Source organism: Brassica napus, chromosome C5 (assembly GCF_020379485.1).
Source record: "Brassica napus cultivar Da-Ae chromosome C5, Da-Ae, whole genome shotgun sequence".
NCBI classification, from domain to species: Eukaryota; Viridiplantae; Streptophyta; class Magnoliopsida; order Brassicales; family Brassicaceae; genus Brassica; species Brassica napus.
Genome location: NC_063448.1, coordinates 18,456,896 through 18,476,531, shown reverse-complemented (window position 1 = coordinate 18,476,531; position 19,636 = coordinate 18,456,896). Strand labels below are relative to the sequence as shown.

The following is a 19,636-nucleotide window of genomic DNA, read 5'->3' as shown; positions in this document are numbered from 1 at the left end:
TGGACCTAATTCTTTGTTTCATGGGCCTAGTATATAACAAAAACAAAGAAAAAAACTATTTAAGCATGGTTTTTCGTTTTAATATTCTGGTTTTATGCTTGACCATATCTTATTAATCATATATTCTTTTGTGTAGTTAAACTTTTTCTTTGTAAAATGTAAACACGTTAAAATAAGTTTTATAATTTTCCCGTTTCTTTTTTCTCTTGTCAGCTCAATGAACTTTTATTATTGTAGATATAGTGGCAGAAGTTTAATTTATTAGTTCTATTTATACTTGTATATAAACCCTTTTGTTATTTTATCTCTGATTAACAAACAAATGCAAAAGAAAACAAATGAGAATATAATGCAGTCATGGACTAGCCAAAGACCGTGGAAGATGGGCGATGGTCAGGGCGATGGACAAGTGAGGATAAGATCTATACTAGTGGTTTTGTAACACTTTCATATTGATCAAAAGATGATTGAAACAAGTGTTGATAGAGCTAAACTTGATGGGCTGTGTAACATTCTCAAATTTGGTCGCTGGTACTGGAATTGATGGTCCATGGGTGGAACAAAAACACCACCAAATTCTATGAACATAACTTTGATAAGTCGACTGCTTATCATGTTTTTTTTTTAAGATTTAAAATAAATGGTATTGTAAGTGGCAATTTCTTTTTATTTTGATTTCTTGGTAAAGATACATGGTTGTGAGAGGAAACTTTATATAGATTCCGAACAGTTTTGCAATTCTAGAGTACTTGAAGCAAATGACATTTACTTACTCAATTTTAAGATTGAATAAAAACAAAATGAAGTAAATTACACCTGTTTTTTTTACTAAGAAAACAAAATGAAATGAAACACAAATTGTTAGACAAATCAATGAGATTCAAACTTATTTTGTCTTACCTTAAGCATTGAATGTCTGACACTCCTCCGATCAAGAAAGTGGCATGGGTTCTTAGTGAAAAGGTGATTAGTCATTGGTCAAAACACTGAGCTTTGGTCTGATGACAAATATGGTAAGTCTTTTGTCTTGGATTGTTGATCGAACATACTTTTGGGCCGAATTGTATATTATGTTTCTGCTCTTGATCTTGGTCAGTGAATCTCAGTTGAAGTAGCAAAATTTTGGATATAATGGTTGAATTCCTTTTTTTTGGTATTATTCGATTATCAAATTTTGTGGTTAGACCATGTCTTACGGTTGGTAGAGCTATCAGTTGAGTTAGCCGACGTCTATTTGTCCATATCCACTTAACCATTTCTTCTTTGTGTACAAACATTGACCTTGAAGCAAATAAGGTAAAGACATTGAATCATTCATGAAAAAAAAAAATTAAGGTAAAGACTAAAGAGCTTACATCGCATCATGGTAGAGTGGTATGTCAGGGTTTGATCTTGAAGTTCATATCATGTTTTTCTTTGTGTTTTTATTGTAAACATCAAACAACTTCTTCATCACCTTACAAACATGCATGATCCAACTTCGACTTACTTGTGGATACATCTAATTAAGGTTTTGAAATAATGCTCTAGAAAGGTGAACTTCAGTCTAGAATCAAACACATCAGCAATAGTGAGTATGTCACTATAATCCTCCCAATATTTATCAAACTTTAGCTTCATTGAACCCACCATCTCACGAATAACTTCATCTTCAGCCCCATTGCTCTCAGCCAACTTTCAATCTTCCAAACTTGCATAAATAAAGATTTGAAGTTGGATAAGATGAACCCGAAATCAGATTTTTCAGTTTTGAAAATGAGGCGAGGATATCGCAAATCAACTATGCCCTCTTCCACTCCAAATCACTTGGACATGTTTGATAAGTTGCTTCAACTTCAGCAAGATTCTTAAAAAGTATAAGATGAGTTGAGTTCCATCTAGTTGCTATATCCAAAACCAATCATATTCTATCTTCCATACACACAATTTCCATACAAATTTGAAAGAATCTCTCTCTAGACTCACTCACTTTCACGAAATTGACAGTTATAGCAGATTCAAAATGAGCAAGTAAACAATTGTAATTTATCTATATCTCATCTAACACTAACACATAGCAAACAACAAAAACAACTAACCCACCAACTTCATATGCATGTGTCTCAAAACCAACATAGCAAACAAGTCAACAATCGACCTATTTATCTCAAATCTCAAACAACGAAAACAAGTCTGCATGTTTCTCAAAATCAATAGAGCAAAAAAATAAAAAAATCGATCTATCTGTCTCAGATATCAAACAACAAAAACAAATAAACTCATATGCATGTCTCTCAAAATCAACAATCGATCTATCTATCTCAGTTTGAAACCCTAAATTTTTTGATTTTCAGAGAAAAAAACGAAGAGATGAATGAATTAACGAACGGACACGACAAATGGAGACGGTTACTAAAAAGATTGCAAAACGAGTTACTGTCGAGAGAGAGAACGAGCCAGAGATGAAATGTTTTTTTTCCAAATGAATTTTTTTTTTTGAAAACTTAGCTTTATGTGATTATTGGGCCGACCACGTTCACATAGCTTAAACTCACTAAAGCAATGGATTAATTGATCTTCTAATTATTGATTAATTATAGCTTATATAGAAAAATGAGTGTAACCAAAATAAATCCCGTTAAATTTGGATATAGACAACTAATGGTTAACCCATCCATTTAACAGCTCTGACGGTTGGACTTGTGGTCTTATGTAAGATATTTACATTGGATTCTCTAATATTATATTTCTGCCTCTTTAGCATTTTTAAATGATGGCTGTCAAATTTGTGTACAAACAACTCCTCATGTTACATATCTTCATCTAGTCTTTCCGCGCTGTTAATTGGCAGTATATTTTGTACCGCTTCACCAGTCAGAACCAACGTAAATCTGTATATTATTTGGAAGTGTTAAATATAAAACACAAATATTTAATAATCAAGTTGTAATTCTTGTTAGGGGTTTCTTTGTAATTTTAGCTGAATGTGTACGTGTGTTCCCCCTTCATGTCGAAAGAAGGTTACATACAGTTAAAGGCGAAGGGTTGATTCTTTGTACAACTAAATGGATAGCTAAAAACAGAGGGAACCAAAAATAAGATACCAAGAAACTTATGGACATTGTGTCAAATTAACTAATAATGTCTAAAATAAGCAGAATAAAATCTTTCTTTCACCCCATCTTCGTTTCTAAACCTTCACATTCAACAAAATCTTGAAGAGAGAGGAAGATGGATTCGGGACTATCTTGGGCTGATCAATGGGATTACAACTCTGATCCTCCTCCAAATTCATCTAAAGACGACGATAAGAAGAAGAAAAAGAAGGAAGACGCAAGCAAAAGCAGTTTGGGAAAGGCCTTCAAATGGGTGAAAGAACTTCGCAAGAAATCTGATAAGTAATCATATATAGGGTTTATTGTTCTAGTTCTTTTGTTTCGTGTGATTAATCCATTAAGCGTTATTTTCTCTTTTACCCATTCTTCTAATTGCAATTGCCAAATCTTTTAAAAAATTTAAAAGTTATGTTGGTTGTGGATGATTGTGTTGCTTTCGTTCTTTATCAATTAACATGATGCTTAGATTTACATAAGCAAATCCAAATTTATCCCATAACAATAAAAGTCTCAAAAAACTTAAAAGTGTGATACTAGAGGAATATCAATAAAAATGAAAAAAAATAATTTAAAAATGAGAATGCATCTCTCAAAAAAATTGTGTGAAAAATAAATAAATCAAAATATCAATGGAGATTGAATCACAAGATCTCAAAGCAATTTTGTCAAAAAAAAAAAAAGATCTAAAAACAACAAAAGATGAGAAGGGTTACAAGTTTTTGAAAGTCAAGGAAAGATTAAGAGAAAGGGAGAAGGTAAAGATGGTAGCTCAAGCCTAAACGAAGACATTATCGGTCTTTATTTATAGGGTTAGTTATATGCATGACTTGACCATATGGATTAAATCATCGTTGAGTTTTTTTTCCTATGGTTATTCCCCCTAATTTATGTACATAATTAGCATAAAATATCCTAAATACATTACTTTGACGTGCCACCAGCCCTCTACTTTACCAACTTTCTGTAAAGTCATTATCATTCTAACTTTAATTTGCTTTGTGTAAGACGAGATAGTTTACTCTTTATTTATAAGATGGACTAATCATATTTGTCTCCTAATGAGTACGAATCTTGAAGTGTTGCCTACCAGGAACTTTTGATGTGAACATCTAATACTACTAAACTAGATTAAGCTTGCGCGGAATAAATATTATATATATAAATTATTGTATGTATTTTATGTTCTTACATATTATGGAATAATAAATATATATTGAATAATTAAAAGTCAATAACTATTAGATATATAGTTAAATTGGTGCGAACGTACAAATCAATTTTATTAATTCAAATAATTTTTTTAAAAATTTGATATGATATGTAATTAATTTAAAAGATATTAACATACATAGTATATTTTTAATATTAATGTCTATTAAATGATGCTTTCTACTCATATGTTATTTTTATCATGTGTATCTTTAATAGCAAAAACTTTAAATTTTTGATAACAAAATTTTCATTGTGGGATTAATAATTTTAGTAATTTATAATTTAAAAAAATTTATCAATGTTAGTTCAAAACTTTTATCAAAAAAAATTATTCAAAGTAAATTTTGAAACTAAAATATTTATTTATTCAATATGGTTTATAGTTTAATTTAGAATGATATATGTACATATATATTTTAAATCTTAATGATTAATTAAATTAGACTTTTACTTATATGATTTTGTAATCATTTGTATTTTGTCATAACAAAAATTTTAAACCATGGATCGTAAAATTTGAATGTGAGACTTTTAACAGTTTTAGTAATTTATAGTCGTTTTTTAAAATTCAAAATATAACATATACAGAAAAATCTAAATTTTTATAATATGGTTATTGTGATTTTTTAAAATTATTTCAATAGTTTAAAATTAAACAAATTTGATAAGATACATTATTATTTTTTATCAGATCTTTATTATTCAAAATCATTAATTGTCATATATACTTTAGCCACATTAGGCAATTCCGTAATCTTTATTTAAGGAAATAATAAATGACATTAATAATGAATTTATGGTTAGTTTAATAAAAACTTTATTATATAATTAGATGGACCAAACTATTTCTCTAATAATTCTAAGAATCATCCTAGTGATGATACAAGAAGTTGTAATGTTTCACAAATAATATATAGGGGATATAGATAATAATAATAATATGGCTGGTCTTTTGTGATGGATGAATCTTTCATTAATCTCACCAAGAATCTTCCTTCAACTGATTTTATGAGGGCTGTCTGAGATAACCAGATAAGTTGAGAAACATTTGTATAATTGTATGTAACAATGGAGAACAAAGTTGAGATCTTATCAAGAGAAGTAATCAAACCGTCTTCTCCAACTCCAAATGATAAGAGAATTCTCCGTCTCTCTCTTCTTGATATCCTCAGCTCACCCATGTACACAGGTGCACTTCTCTTTTACGCTGCAGACCCGCATAACCTTCTCGGTTCTTCATCAGAAGGAACATCCTTGAAGCTCAAGAAATCTCTGTCTAAAACATTACCAATCTTCTACCCTCTTGCCGGAAGAATCACTGGAAGTTTCATCGAATGTAATGATGAAGGAGCTGTGTTTATAGAAGCTAGGGTGGACCATCTTCTCTCGGAGTTTCTCAAGTGCTCTGTTCCTGAATCATTGGAATCACTCATTCCCGTTGAAGCTTTATCAAGAGAAGCAGTTACATGGCCTGTGTTGCTAATCCAGGCCAACTTCTTCAGCTGTGGAGGATTAGTTTTAACAATCTGTGTTTCTCATAAGATCACTGATGCAACATCCTTAGCAATGTTCATCATAGGATGGGTTGAGACAGCAAGAGGTTTAGAGATTACAATGACTCCTAGTTTCACCGCTTCAAAGTTCTTTCCTCCACCTCCTGATGAGCTTCCTTTTAAACCGATGGATCGTAAAGTAGAGGTTGAAGAGATGAACTATGTAACAAAAAGGTTTGTGTTTGATGCTTCAGAGATCAAGAAACTTAGAGCCAAAGCTTCATGTAACCTTGTCAAGAATCCAACTCGTGTTGAAGTGGTTACAGCTCTCTTCTGGAGATGTGCAACTAAGGCTTCTAGGTTGAGTTCTTTAACAACAAGAACTTCGGTGTTGCTGATACCGGTGAGCATACGAGGGAAGGTAGATTATTTGCCTGAGAACACCATTGGGAATATGCTTTCCATCATGATTCTCAAGAACCAAGAAGGTATGATAGATGGGATTCAAGATGTGGTTAGTGAGTTGAGGAAAACAAAGGAAAACTTCAGCTTAAGATGCAAGGAAATGTCGTCGTCGATAGTTCTTGAGTCTTTGGCAGAGATTGGGAAAGTATATGGAAGAGGAAATGAGATGGACTTGTGGATGAGTAATAGCTGGTGTAAGCTTGGCATGTACGAGGCTGATTTTGGATGGGGAAAGCCGGTTTGGGTGACCGGAAGAGGCACTTCTAGTTTCAAGAACTTTATGTTGTTAATTGATGCTAAAGATGGAGAGGGGATTGAAGCTTGGATCACTCTTGTTGATAAACACATGTCTCTTTTCGAACAAGATGAAGAGCTTCTTGAATCAGCTTCCTTGAATCCCCCTGTTTTGATATAATAAACACGTCATGGTGATTAGCCATTATGTATATGTACCCAAGTAAACAGAAGTTCAAATATTTGGTTCTTGAAAGCTGGATTGTTTTGTCAACATTATTAAACTTGATGTGTGTAACCCAAGTTTATACTGACGTTAGGTGAATACTATAACTTTTATTTAGAGTTGAAAATTGTGCATTTGGTGCAAGTGACCAAAGCAGCTTCACAAGATACATTTTCCGGCAAGAAATCACTTTTTTCTTTCTCTTATACACATACATAATAGCTTCAGTCTTGTTGCAAATGTCATTGAAAACGTGTTCGAGTGAAAAGGTTTTGTGAGACACTAACCAATTGTTTTTGGTGGTGCTTAAACATATATAATCCTGGTTGAAGTGATAATAAGTTATGTATTTTAGGCGCGAGTGAAAGAATACAAAATTTTAAAGTATCAATCAATATCTGCGGATGCTGTGGAATGATTTTCCAACATTTAGAATAGAAAAATAACAAAAAAAGTTAGAGATGGTTTTAGAAATAAGAAGTACCAATCAACTCCCAACATCATCATTAACATAGGTGGGGTTGCTGGTGGATGGGGCTGAACAACTTTACCGTGAACATTTGACTATTCCTTAGCTCAACTTTAATTATTTGCGACTTATATAACCTATGGTTTTAATTTGTATGTTTGTCGTTGATAGATTCCTCCTTCCAAGTCAATGGAACCATTAGGTAGAAACTTGATCAGTTAATTTCTATTTTTGAATAGAAAATTAGGGTATGAATTATTCCAAATTCTCATTCTTTAACTTCACTTATATGGGCTGTTCATCTACTTTGAATTAATTTGATCACTAACTACGACCAATAACAACTAACCAGAAGAATAGTAACCAGAAGAATAGTAATATATTTAACTGTATTTTAAAACAAATATCATATGTGAAGTTAGGTTATAGTTTACTAACAATATTTTGTATTTGAAATACTGGGAGATAGATTAGTTTGTTACTTACTCGCTGGGGATCCCCACGCGAAGAGTAATGATTCAAGAAGTTAAAACTATAGTTTATAAAACCGAAAACGTGGGGTTTTATTTGAGAATTACGTATGTATATGTTCTCCACACGATCAAAGCCACGTTCAAAGGATTACATCTGAATTGATAAATTCAAAGGACTTAATTAAAAAGGGATTATCCACCATACTCAATAGCAAACGTGCAAACTTCTGAAATGTTGAGGATATTATTAATCTTCTTAAGTGCTTGTTACGTTGTACTGTAGTGTCTCGTGAAGTTTGTCCAAGAAAGAAACAAAATATATAAAAAAATCAGCATTGGATGAAGGTTTCGTAACTGTTTCTAGAATCCGTTCTTATAATTTTGTTGTAAAGTAACGCATTTGTGGCACAATAAGGATACCAAATCGTGAAGATATATATCTTAATATATACTCGTAAAGCTGGAATGATAAAATCAGAAATCAGATGGAACAAACAAAAACAGATAACATTTTTTTTTGTTTTTTGATCAAACAAAAACAGATAACTAAAACAACAAATTAAAGACTTGGTACATTGATTCCATAATGGAATCAGATATAATGTTGGTTATGACAGGTCACAGATATTGAAATACTTTTATATAAGAACCTTGATTAAAAAATAAATGCCAGTTTCGAAACGAAGACCTACCTGCCAACAGAAAGCATATAAATGTTTTTGTAGTAGATAAGGACAAAGAGAGGCTATTTTCCTCTCTCTCTCTCTCTCTCTCTCTCTCTCTCTCTCTACATTATTAAACAACGAACACACACTCATTATCGCATCATATCCATTTTCAAACGTTACAATTTATGATCTCTTCTGTAACAGAGAAACCAAACTTTTTTTGGGAAGGAGAAATAAAAAAAGAGATAAGATTTTTTATTTTTTTTATGCAGTTTGCCTTGGCTTTCACGAAGTCTGTCTCTTTCTCTGGCCGCTAAATTCACCAAAGAGCGAAACGTCGTCCCCCTTTTTCTTCCAATCTTTTTCTAGAAATTTATAAAGCAGAACCGAAGAGATATAAAGCCGAGGAGAGAAAAGCAGACATAGTTTGTTGTTTTGTTCATCCTCTGGTTCCAAGGATTGTCTGTTTCAATACCCAAACTTTGGATTCCCTCATCTGTTCCTTCTTTTTTGTAATAATTTCTTTATAGAGAGCGAAGGGGTTAAGAGATGTATTACCAGTTGACAAAGTCTTCTTACATGGACTCTTTGAAGATTCTGGAGGCTGACATCGAGCACGCCAATGGACTGTGAGTCATTGGGGGTTTTGTTTCTGATTTTGTATCTTTAGGGTTTTGATTATCAAATTAACATGATTGTTGATTACTTTTGAATATTGGCTGATTGAGGGATTAAGGAATTGAATTAGCCCAAACCCACTTAGGGCTTAATTTTTCTACTCCTAACTTAGATTATTGCAGAAACAAGATGGTTGAAAAATTGAAACTTTTGCTTCAAAAAAGTGTCAAACTTTGGTTCAGGGCTGCTGAGATTCCCATGGGGAAGAGCGGTGTGCGACTTCAGATGAAACTGGTTTGCAGCAATTTGGCTCCGTTCTTCATATTCCTGCTTCAATGGATGGACTTCTCTTGTCTGCTTCCAAGATACTTTGATTTCTTCCACATACTCATTTACAAGGTTCTTACCATTTATACATATGTCTCTCTCCTTTCCTCTTGGCTTTGTTTGTCTTATAGGTGTCTTCTTTGTCTTGTGCAGGTACGTTCTGATGGGCGTTGGAACTTATCAAGGTACGGAAGGAAAGCTACAATCAGAGAGTTTTACGGTAAAGACTTGAGAGCGCTCCTTCAATACGATTGTGTGTTTGTTACTTCTAGCTTAGTCTTATAGAAGAAGGTCGTTGGCTAAGTGCAGGTGTGATATTACCATCACTAGAGCGTCTTCATATCAACTTCTCCGACTTACCAGGCGACGGCTTGTGGTATCCGAACCCAAAAGCTATAACCAAGAAGAAGAATTACGACATTGAAGGCAACAGATTCATCATGACCAACAACGTTGACTCAGAAAGAGAAGAGGAATGCGGGATCTGCTTAGAGCCCTGCACCAAAATGGTGTTACCTAACTGTTGTCACGCCATGTGCATCAAATGTTACCGCAACTGGAACACAAAATCTGAGTCATGCCCGTTTTGTCGGGGGAGCATCAAGAGAGTAAACTCGGAGGATCTGTGGGTGCTGACGTGTGATGAAGATGTGGTGGATCCGGAGACGGTCACTAAAGAGGATCTTCTTAGGTTCTACCTCCATATCAATAGCCTCCCTAAAGATTATCCGGAAGCTGTCTTCTTAGGCTACAACGAGTACTTGATTTGATTTGATGGGGAAAACACATCACGGATGGGGTGTACAGAGGGAGAGAGAGATCCCAGACCTTTTAACTAAGTGTATATAAAGAATCTGGTGATCCATGATTTATAATCCTTCGTTTTTAGGTTATGATAATAAAGATGATTGTCATAAAATATATGTGTACCCTTGTTATGATATATGAAAAAGAAGTTATGATCTCTGTTTACATGTATTCCCCATTTCTTGTCTTGATTTCTTCTTTGATAGCACAAACATATGTTTCAAGATGAGTTAGAAACTCTACATGTGCATGTGTAAAGTAATGAAGTTAAATGTTTAATTAACCAAAGATTGTACTAATCATATACTCTCTTTAAATATAAGCCTGACAATTTAGTGGCTTTCCTTTTTCAATTGTTGGTGTCTAAAACCCAAAAGAAAAAGTCCCTTTGTTTGTAAAGTTAAAGTTTTTGATTTCTTGAAATATAAAAAGATTTTTCTACTAAAGATAAAATATTAAAGCTTAAGTAGAGCAAATTCCGTAAAAGCAATGTCATTAACTTAAAATTATCATATTTAATCTCATAAATAAAAGCAAATTATACTTTTGATAAATATAAATCGTGGTCTCTCACGCAGAAGAAGCAAAGATCGACGGTCTTTTATTTAACTTAAACAGTCGGTGAGTGGCGAAATCAAGCGAAAGAAAAGAAAACTATGATGGTGACGACTCATCTTCGTTTCACTCTGCTTCTTCTCCCTCTCGCCTTCGTCGTGATCGTCTCCTCCTCTTCTCAGGTAACTTCCCCTTCCTCCAAAACCCTAAACTATTCTTATCCCCTTTTTTGGTATCGAAATCGGAAGACGATTCGTATCTCACAGGTTCGGGCAACCAATGTCGGAATCGAATCATTCTCCTCGCCTTTCGCTACCAATCTTGCAACGCTGCAATCTCAAATTGGGTACGGCTCTTTTCACTGTCGAATGCTTTTTCACCATTTTTATTAGATTAGATACTCTCGTGATGCATCTCTGTAATGATCAAGTTGAATCATTGAGACTTTTTAAGCTGATTTTGGTTACTTGAATCACTGATCTTTTAAGTTCTATCTTCTCTCTCCTTTATCTCTCTCTAGCTACAATTTCACCAACCTCAACCTTCTTCGCCGTGCCATGACTCATGCTTCCTTCTCTCAAGAGAACAACAAAGCCCTCAGTATCTTTGGATCCCATCTCATCGAAACCTCTGTCTCTCTTCACCTTCTCTCTAAAGACATCGATACCTCCTCCAAAGCTTTGACACGTTTGATTGCAGAGGTTTCAAATGTGGATTCCTCGTGCGCTCTTGATGGAAACCGGTTGGGTTTGGAGAGGGTTATCAGGGTTTCTCCCAAGACTGATGCGTCCAACTCGGCCATAGTTTGTGGTGGGTTCAGGGCAATCTTTGGAGCTGTTGCTATTGATTCTGGAATGGTTGATGAGGCTATCAAGGTTTTCTGGAAAGTACATGGAGATCGAGGTTGGATACTAGTGTCTGTGCTGTAATATTAGTGTATGGTACTAGTTTGCTTCCGATGGTAAAAGTTCTAAGAGACTCGTCTTTAAGGCTTATATGGTACTACTACTACTACTAATCGCTTGCTTTCTCTGTCTCTTTTTTCTTTTCTTTTCTTGTGTTGTGTGATGAGTGAGTCATTCAGAGTGACTCTGATGACCAAAACATAATAATATTGGTTGATGTTATGAGGATGTGTTATGGACCAATTGATAAGGTACCACTGAATGTTTCAATTTTCAACTGAATAGGCTAACAAGTTTGGTTTTGTGTTGAGAAGCTACATGTCATGTCACGTTTACAAAATCTAAATTTTGTTTGTTATCAGCGTAGAAATTAGTGCAAAGTGTGCCACAAAATGTGACATGTGGATCAACAGTTGTAAACATCTTATGAACAACAGCGACACATTGAAATGCAAAGAGTGCTGCTGTTCATGTTGCACTAAGCAAAAGTCATATGAAACTGGGAATGTCATCATCATTTCATCATATGTCGTAATATTCGTATTTATATACAAATATGTAGTTTTGTTAAGATACACTCCTTCCGTTTTTATGAAAAGTATCATTTTTAATATTTTTCACTCAAATTAAAAAAATAATTAAAATATATTTATGTTTTATTAATTGTATTTATTCAACTAGCAATATCTAAGATAATAAAGCAATTTATAATATCTATAGTATTTGCAGTTAATATTGAAAATTAAACTAAATATAAATTGTATTGAAATTATAAAATGATATTAATTGTGTAACAAAATTAAAATTAAAATTAACGCTTTTAGTTTTTTTTTTTATGAATAAAGAGTGTGGTCTTTGTAATATTAAAATTAACGCTTTTAGTTTAGAAGATCTATTTTCCAAAACTTGTATATCCTAATATTGTCTTAATCCATGAAATCGATACAATATTAAATGTCACATGAATGAAAAGCTTAAACGGAAGCGAAGGTTTGTGATTGGATGAAACACATCACCCACTTCAATGTCACGACATAATTATACAAATTAAATTAATTAAAAAAAGAAGGATTGGGAGAAAACAAAACGCACCGTGTCGGTCGTGCAGCAGCAACGCTTCTCTCTTTACCTCTCTGTAGCTCCCTCCCTCCCTGATTTACTTTCTATTTCTCCGACTCTCTTCCCAGCTTCTCTTTCTCGTGCTTCGTTCACGAATCTCTTCTCTTCTCGCCGTTTCCAAATCCCTGGCTAGATCTGTTTAGATAATGGAAGAGACCGATGATCTTCCTCAGGATTCGGTTGATTCTGCAGCTGACGGAATCGAGAACGATGACGAGTCAAATGAGCAGCAAGAGCTTGATCCTCCTGACCAGGTGAGAATTTGTAATGTTCCTTTTTTTTTTTTTCCGAATCGTTTAATGTTTGTTAATTTCAGATGCTGAAATTTTGGGTAAAAAATAATTGATTTTGCAGGGAACAGCCTTCGTCGACAGTAAGGAAGATATGTTCGTTGATGCTCCCGAAGAGTTGAATTTCGATACACCTAGCAAGGAAGCTCTCACCACAGACGACGACGACGATGATAATGTAAATAATCCAGTGTCTGTTGATTTTTTAATTTGTATTTATTGAAAGGATCTTTGTTCATTTTATGTTACAGAATGACAAGGAGGTGGATAGGGAGAAGGAACTTGCAGTGTTGCAGGAACAGTTTAACCTCTTGACTGCTGTGAAGAACGTTTCCAAAGGTGAAGAAGATGCGAACACCGTGGAGATACTCTGCCGTTTCTCAAAGTTTTTAGAAACTGCTGAGGAAGACAAGGTTCAGCATGAGGATGCACTCAAGGAGCTTCGTGGGATTATCAGTGGCAAGGACGACGAGATTGCTCATCTCTCCACCAAAATCTCTGAGCTTTCTTCCTCACAGGACGAGGAGCAACTTGTGGCTGCAACTGATAGGGTTTTGGTTTCTCTTAGTAATGTGTTTGGGCAACAACAGTTGATGCACGGCTCTTCCGTCTCTGAGAAGATTGCTCATCTTGAGAACGGTGTTGCCTTTTTAAGTGCCAAGTATACTGAGTTTTACTACGGTGCTGATCAGTTGAGGAAGTGTTTGTCTAGTGCTGAGGCGGATCTTCGTTTCCAAGAGGATTTTGGTTCAGCTCTCCGTGGTGCTTGTTCTGAGTTACTTGAGCTCAAACAGAAGGAAACATCGCTTTACGAAAGACTTGGCCTTCTAGAAGATGAAAATAAGAAACTGGTTGAGCAAGTGAACAGAGATAGAGAGATGATTGAGTCGATGAATGCAGAGTCTGGAAAGTTGAAGGCAGAGCTTGAGCAAGAAAAGACAAGGTTTATTAACACGAAAGAGAAGCTCAGCATGGCTGTCACAAAGGGGAAGGCGTTAGTTCAGAACCGGGATGCTCTCAAGCATCAAATATCTGAGAAAACAACTGAGCTTGAGAATAGGTTGAATGAGTTACAGGAGATGAAGATTGCCCTTGAAACTTCCGAAGTAGCGAAGGGGCAGCTGGAACAATCGTTAGCTGAAAAGTCAAATGAACTCGAGAAGTGCTATACTCAATTGCGTGATCAGTCTGCATCCCTGGAAGCATATGAGCTTGCAAAGAACGAGTTGGAACAGTCTCTGGCTGAGAAAACAAAACAACTTGAAGAGTGTTTGATGAAGCTACAAGAGATGTCAACAGCGATGGATGAATCTGAACTCATCAAAGGTGAGTTAGTAAAATCCGAAGCTTTGGTTGCGTCATTTCAGGAAATGGTGTCCTCAAGGAGCTCTGTCATTGAGAATATTGAAACCATCTTGTCAAACATAGATGCACCTGAGGAAGGTCAGTCTCTCGATATCATTGACAAAGTTAGGTCACTTGTAGAAGAGAGGAAAGAGCTGCAAAATGTCTCCCAGGAATACAACAGACTAAAAGATTTGGACTTTTCCATTGACTTACCGGAGGAGCTTTCCCAATCCAGCTTAGAAACTCGCCTAACTTGCCTGAGGGAATCATTTTTACAGGCGAAGGATGAAGTTAGTGCCCTGCAAAACCAAATCGAAAGCTTAAAGATGTCTGTTTCAGCAGAAATGGAGGACAAAAATAACATTAGAAAAGAACTCGATGATCTAACTTTCAATCTTAAAAGAGTGGAGGAAACTGCAGAGAGAGATTCTTTAGAAAAAGAGGAAATTGTGAGGAGACTTGTCGAAATCTCTGGCTTGATTACAGAAGGAGTCGAGCATCATACTTCAGCTATCGATTTGCTTGTTGCTAGATCCTTTGATCAGATAGAAAAGAAAATCAGAGACTCTAGTGACAGTTCTTATGGCAACGAAGAATTGATTGAAAGATTCCAAAGCGCCCTTTATGCTAGTGATCTGGAGTTGTCACTTTGTAAGGAAATGCTAGGAGAGGATATGCTGGCTAGTTTGCAGGTATCCAATCTCTCAAATGAGCTAAAAACCGTATCTCGAGAACTTGCTTCCGTGAGAGAAGAAAAAATTGCTCTGGAGACAGATCTTGAGCGATCAGAGGAGAAATCTGCTTTGCTCAGAGACAAACTTTCCATGGCTATCAAGAAAGGCAAGGGACTTGTCCAAGATAGGGAAAAGTTAAAAACTCAGTTGGATGAGAAAAGCTCTGACATCGAGAAGCTGAAGCTCGAGTTGCAGCAGGCAACTGGTACGGTTGATAGCTACAAGAGTCAGATAGATATGATATCGAGAGACTTAGAGCGCACAAAAGAGCTAGAGGCTGAGCTTGTTGCTATTGTAGACGAAAGAGATCAGCTTAAGCAATCCTTATCTCTGAATGACACCTTGTTGCAGAAAGTGATGAAATCAGTTGAAACTATGAGCATCCCTGTCGATTTAGCAACTGAGGATTCTTCAGAAAAGGTTGACCGACTTGCTGTGTACTTCAAGGAAGTGCAGCAGGCTAGAGTAGAGGAACAAGAAGAACTGGAAAAAGTAAAAGAAGAAGCCAGTACATTAGCCAGTAAATTAGCAGAAACCCACACAGCCTTGAAGTTGGTTGAGGATGCCTTGTCTACTGCAGAGGGTAACATCAATCGACTTTCTGAAGAGAATAGGCAACTCCAAGCTACCAAGGAAAATGTTGAACTTGAGCTACAGAAAGCTGTGGGAGAGGCCTCCTCTCTGTCTAGCGAGCTGGATGAAGCTTGTGCAACCAGGAATACACTTGAGGCTGCACTCAAGCAGGCTGAAAGAAACATATCTGATATCATCAGTGAAAAGGAAGAGGTTCAAAGCAGTACTGCTACTGCAGAGATGGAGCTCGAGAAGGTGAAAGAAGAAATTTCAGATCAGAATAACAAATTAGCAGAAGCACATAGCACCATAAAATCACTTGAAGATACACTTGCTCAGACAGAAAGCAACATGGAATCGCTGTCCAAACAAATGGAAGATGAAAAACTCCTTACTACAAATTTCAAGACAGAGTTAGAGGAGCTTCGAAATGAATTAGAGTTAGAGCGTAGCAAGATGGCCGATGCTTCCTTGACAATAGGATCCCTCGAAGAAGCACTCATGAAGGCGGAGAACAGTGTTTCTGTCCTACAAGGAGAAATGGTAAAAGCTGAAGTCGAGATATCAACTCTCAGTAGTAAACTTAATGTATGCATGGAAGAGTTAGCTGGATCAGGTGGAAACACAGAGAGCAAATCTTTGGAGATTATTACTCATCTTGATAATCTTCAGATGCTACTGAAGGATGGAGGGCTAATTTCCAGGGTGAATGAATTCCTTGAAAAGAAATTCAGGAGCCTTAAAGACATAGACGCCATTGCTAGAGATATCATAAGAAATGCTGGTGAGAAGAAATTGGCTGGGGAAATGGACAACGTTACAGAGGTAAAGTTTACCGTTTCCCTTCATCATTCCTTACATATTTGTTGGTTTTAAACATTCCTTATCCTATAGGGATCCCCAGTTTGTTGTTTGCAATATATTCTGTGTTGAAGTTGATTAACCAGAGATAAGTATAATGAATTCTGTTCTGTCAATATTTTTTCAGTAGTACATACTTCTATCCTATGTGGGAGTTAAGCAATATTGATGAACCAGACTTATGCATCTTTTCTTGGCGATTTTTTTTAATACGGCTGTTCTCTTGACGCTTTTTATATTTCCAGGAGGATTCGACTGTGGTAAAATCCTTTTTAAGTGGTCTTGATGAGTCAGTGGATGTCGAGCTGGAGAATAATAAAGGGGATGTAGCTGATGATGAAGACGAAATTTCTTCATCCCTTAGGAGGATCGCAGAGGGGGTCAAGTTCAGAAACAAAAATTTTGAGAAAAACTTTGAGGTTTTCTCAACTTCCATTGATACACTCACTGCGGCATTAATGGAAAACATGACAGCATCTAGGGATGATGTGATGAACGTCATGGGTCATAACGAGTCCCTGAAAGAACAGGTGAGGAGTGCAGAAAATATTGTTCGCGAACAGGAAACCACTATATCTGCATTACAAACAGATTTGTCATCTTTGATGTCTGTATGTGGCGAGGCTGCCAGCAAACTGCAATCGGAAGTGAAAAATGACCTCCTAGAGTTGGTTCAGTTCGAAGAAAATTATTACGGTAGTGAAACTGAATCAACTGAACACCCAGAGGAGCCTCATGTAAGTGAATGCGCTCGGAGAGTAAAAGAATTATCTTCTGCTACAAAGAAAGCATGTACCACTCTTAAGCTCTTTGAGACAACAAGTAGTGCAGCTGCTGTTGTAATACAAGATATGGAGAACAGACTAAAAGAAACATCTGCCGCTCTAGAAAAGGTTGTGGTAGAAAGAGATCTAAATCAAACTAAGGTTTCAAGTTCCGAGGCGAAGGTGGAATCTACGGAAGCGATCTGCCAAGATCTGAAACTTCAGCTGGAAAATTTCAAAGCCGAAGAAGAGAAATGGCATGCAAAAGAGGTGGAACTTTCTACATTATATGATAAGCTGTTGGCGCAAGAGCAAGGTAATTTTTTTTTCTTTTCTCGTCCTTCAGTTCTATAAATCTTCTTAAACATGTTTACCACTTACTGGCATGTCGCATGCTATTTCTTCCGATTCCAGAATCAAAGGAAAACCTAATTCCAGCTTCTGATATGCGTGCCCTTTTTGACAAGATAAGTGGTATTGATGTGCCGTCAGTAGATCAGGTCAATGGATTAGATCCTCAAAGTCCATATGATGTAAAGAAGCTACACGCAATTGTTGATAGTGTTTGTGAGATGCAGCATCAGATAGACCTTTTGTCATATGGACAAAGCGAGCTCAATTCCACCTTGGCAGAAAAGGATCTTGAAATTCAAGGTTTGAAGGAGGCAGCTGAAGCAAAGAGTACCACAGAGTTAGAGTTAGTGAAGACAAAGAACGAGTTGTCCAAGCTAATATCTGGCTTGGAGAAACTGCTGGGTATATTGGCGGGCAATGATACTGTCGTAGACTCAGACTTCTCTGAGTCATGGACAGTCTTACAAGCACTAGAGAGAAAAGTAGCTTCCTTCCTCCTAGAGTCGGAGAGTTCAAAATCAAGGGCCCAAGAACTTGGTCTGAAGTTAGTCAGCAGCGAAAAACTTGTGGACAAATTATCACTAAAGGTCAAAGAACTTGAGGATAAACTTCAAAGCAAAGCCATTCAGCCTGATGTCGTTCTTGAAAGGAGCGTCTTCGAAGCACCTTCTACCTCAGAGATATCTGAGATTGAGGACAAGGTAAAATTTTATCTTTGTGCTTTTTCAACTTATGATTGACCCTTGTGGATGCCATCTATGGCATAATTGTCCTTGTATTTTCTTACTATTTTGATTATTCTGAACGAAATGATCTAGCTTCGATCTTCACATTTGGACTGAAAACGTTTTGTGCTTAGGGTACCCTGGTGAAAAAAACAATATCACCTGTGCCTACAGCAGCGCAAGTGCGGACGGTGAGGAAAGGATCGGCGGATCATCTTTCAATCAACATAGATTCGGAGTCCGAGCATCTGATGAACCACAACGAAACAGATGAAGATAAAGGTCAGAACTGAGGCTTCTACATATCATATCTATCTCGTTTATTTCCAAAGTGTTGCTTGCGCCTCTAAGCTCACTCATCTTAAACGCAATCTATTTTTTCTTTGGCAGGACATGTTTTCAAGTCTCTCAGCACGTCTGGTCTGATTCCGACGCAAGGAAAGATGATAGCAGATCGGGTCGATGGAATATGGTAAACAACTCAAGTCATATCAAACTGATCTGAAAGGGCACCTGAGTTGTAGTTGTCTTAATGAGTTTTGATTTGTGCAATGCAGGGTCTCAGGTGGAAGAGTATTAATGAGCCGTCCTCAAGCGAGGCTTGGCGTTATAGTATACAGTCTCTTATTGCATATGTGGCTTCTAGCTTCCATCTTGTAACAAGACAGGTGATTGATATCTCTTAGGCCTCTCGCATGAAACTACATACAACAGAACACACACAAATTGCCCTTTCTCCCTCTCTTTCCCCTATTCTTTCCCATTCTTTGTCGACCCGTAAGACGAGAGAATGATAGGTGTCGTATTGTGTATATATCCTTGAATAATGTCTCGATTACCGGCGAGCTTTTTCTTCTAGTTCTTTAGTTTCATAGTCCTAGAATGTTTGGATTAGGACTCGGTACGTTATTACAGGTGGTTGTTTGTCTCGGACATTTGTTGTCCCATGACTTAATAGAAAAGTTTTACATCTACAACGACTAAGTTTTGAATGACTGTAATTTTTTTTTTATGATAGGCATGTGATCTTTTTTTTTGAACAACTGATATGCCTATGATCTATCTACTAAAACCACCAACAATTTATTTTTGATAGTTGTTGTGTTGCGATTTTTGAGTTTCAATGTAAAATTTATTAATAAAATTTTTCATTTTATTTTTTATTGGTTGAAAATTACTTAGGTGTATAGGTATTTGGTTAAAATATACAAAATCTTATGTTTTCTTAATTCGTGTGTATATTAAAACAACCGAGTAACATTTACCCGGGGGGGAGAAGAAACGGAGACTTCTAGGCTTACCTACTCATTAATTATTTTCAC

General features: G+C 36.1%; 5 protein-coding genes across 6 annotated transcripts; all 5 read left to right on the top strand.

Annotated features, from left to right (window-relative positions):
* The first annotated feature begins 3,069 nt into the window (after nucleotides 1-3,069).
* On the top strand, nucleotides 3,070-3,517 carry LOC106364672. The gene has a single exon (XM_013804199.3). It carries the CDS (start codon nucleotides 3,211-3,213, stop codon nucleotides 3,379-3,381), a length of 171 nt encoding a protein of 56 aa, XP_013659653.1. The 5' UTR covers nucleotides 3,070-3,210; the 3' UTR covers nucleotides 3,382-3,517.
* Nucleotides 3,518-5,239: 1,722 nt separating this feature from the next.
* Nucleotides 5,240-8,752, top strand: LOC106400261 (BAHD acyltransferase BIA1-like). Its single transcript, XM_013840636.3, has one exon. The coding sequence runs from the start codon at nucleotides 5,376-5,378 to the stop codon at nucleotides 6,678-6,680; it is 1,305 nt and encodes a 434-aa protein (XP_013696090.2). The 5' UTR covers nucleotides 5,240-5,375; the 3' UTR covers nucleotides 6,681-8,752.
* On the top strand, nucleotides 8,409-10,252 carry LOC106402041 (E3 ubiquitin-protein ligase AIRP2). 2 transcript variants are annotated; one of them, XM_013842681.3, is made up of 4 exons: nucleotides 8,409-8,964; nucleotides 9,196-9,352; nucleotides 9,434-9,500; nucleotides 9,590-10,252. In XM_013842681.3, the coding sequence occupies exons 1-4, from the start codon at nucleotides 8,885-8,887 to the stop codon at nucleotides 10,048-10,050; spliced, it is 765 nt and encodes a 254-aa protein (XP_013698135.2). In that variant the 5' UTR covers nucleotides 8,409-8,884; the 3' UTR covers nucleotides 10,051-10,252. The 2 variants fall into 2 exon arrangements, with proteins under 2 accessions (XP_013698135.2, XP_048615006.1); XM_048759049.1 differs by having other exon boundaries at nucleotides 8,494-8,964; nucleotides 9,136-9,352.
* Nucleotides 10,253-10,633: 381 nt separating this feature from the next.
* LOC106397169 (protein NUCLEAR FUSION DEFECTIVE 2) lies at nucleotides 10,634-11,769 on the top strand. The gene is made up of 3 exons (XM_013837740.3): nucleotides 10,634-10,824; nucleotides 10,909-10,988; nucleotides 11,163-11,769. Exons 1-3 carry the CDS (start codon nucleotides 10,744-10,746, stop codon nucleotides 11,569-11,571), a joined length of 570 nt encoding a protein of 189 aa, XP_013693194.1. The 5' UTR covers nucleotides 10,634-10,743; the 3' UTR covers nucleotides 11,572-11,769.
* Nucleotides 11,770-12,376: 607 nt separating this feature from the next.
* On the top strand, nucleotides 12,377-19,357 carry LOC106400687 (trans-Golgi network-localized SYP41-interacting protein 1). The gene is made up of 8 exons (XM_048759047.1): nucleotides 12,377-12,920; nucleotides 13,021-13,134; nucleotides 13,208-16,435; nucleotides 16,717-17,551; nucleotides 17,650-18,290; nucleotides 18,449-18,596; nucleotides 18,705-18,786; nucleotides 18,872-19,357. Exons 1-8 carry the CDS (start codon nucleotides 12,813-12,815, stop codon nucleotides 18,972-18,974), a joined length of 5,259 nt encoding a protein of 1,752 aa, XP_048615004.1. The 5' UTR covers nucleotides 12,377-12,812; the 3' UTR covers nucleotides 18,975-19,357.
* Nucleotides 19,358-19,636: the final 279 nt, after the last annotated feature.

Excerpts from the sequence above, each read along its gene's own strand:
- LOC106402041 (XM_048759049.1), top strand. The coding sequence starts at position 8,885 with ATGTATTACCAGTTGACAAAGTCTTCTTACATGGACTCTTTGAAGATT. Across the intron at positions 8,965-9,135 it reads ATCGAGCACGCCAATGGACT|AAACAAGATGGTTGAAAAAT; the intron begins GTGAGTCATTGG and ends AGATTATTGCAG. Across the intron at positions 9,353-9,433 it reads TCCACATACTCATTTACAAG|GTACGTTCTGATGGGCGTTG; the intron begins GTTCTTACCATT and ends TGTCTTGTGCAG.
- LOC106364672 (XM_013804199.3), top strand. The coding sequence starts at position 3,211 with ATGGATTCGGGACTATCTTGGGCTGATCAATGGGATTACAACTCTGAT.
- LOC106400261 (XM_013840636.3), top strand. The coding sequence starts at position 5,376 with ATGGAGAACAAAGTTGAGATCTTATCAAGAGAAGTAATCAAACCGTCT.
- LOC106397169 (XM_013837740.3), top strand. The coding sequence starts at position 10,744 with ATGATGGTGACGACTCATCTTCGTTTCACTCTGCTTCTTCTCCCTCTC. Across the intron at positions 10,825-10,908 it reads TCGTCTCCTCCTCTTCTCAG|GTTCGGGCAACCAATGTCGG; the intron begins GTAACTTCCCCT and ends CGTATCTCACAG. Across the intron at positions 10,989-11,162 it reads ACGCTGCAATCTCAAATTGG|CTACAATTTCACCAACCTCA; the intron begins GTACGGCTCTTT and ends ATCTCTCTCTAG.
- LOC106400687 (XM_048759047.1), top strand. The coding sequence starts at position 12,813 with ATGGAAGAGACCGATGATCTTCCTCAGGATTCGGTTGATTCTGCAGCT. Across the intron at positions 16,436-16,716 it reads AAATGGACAACGTTACAGAG|GAGGATTCGACTGTGGTAAA; the intron begins GTAAAGTTTACC and ends TTATATTTCCAG. Across the intron at positions 18,597-18,704 it reads CGAAACAGATGAAGATAAAG|GACATGTTTTCAAGTCTCTC; the intron begins GTCAGAACTGAG and ends TTTCTTTGGCAG.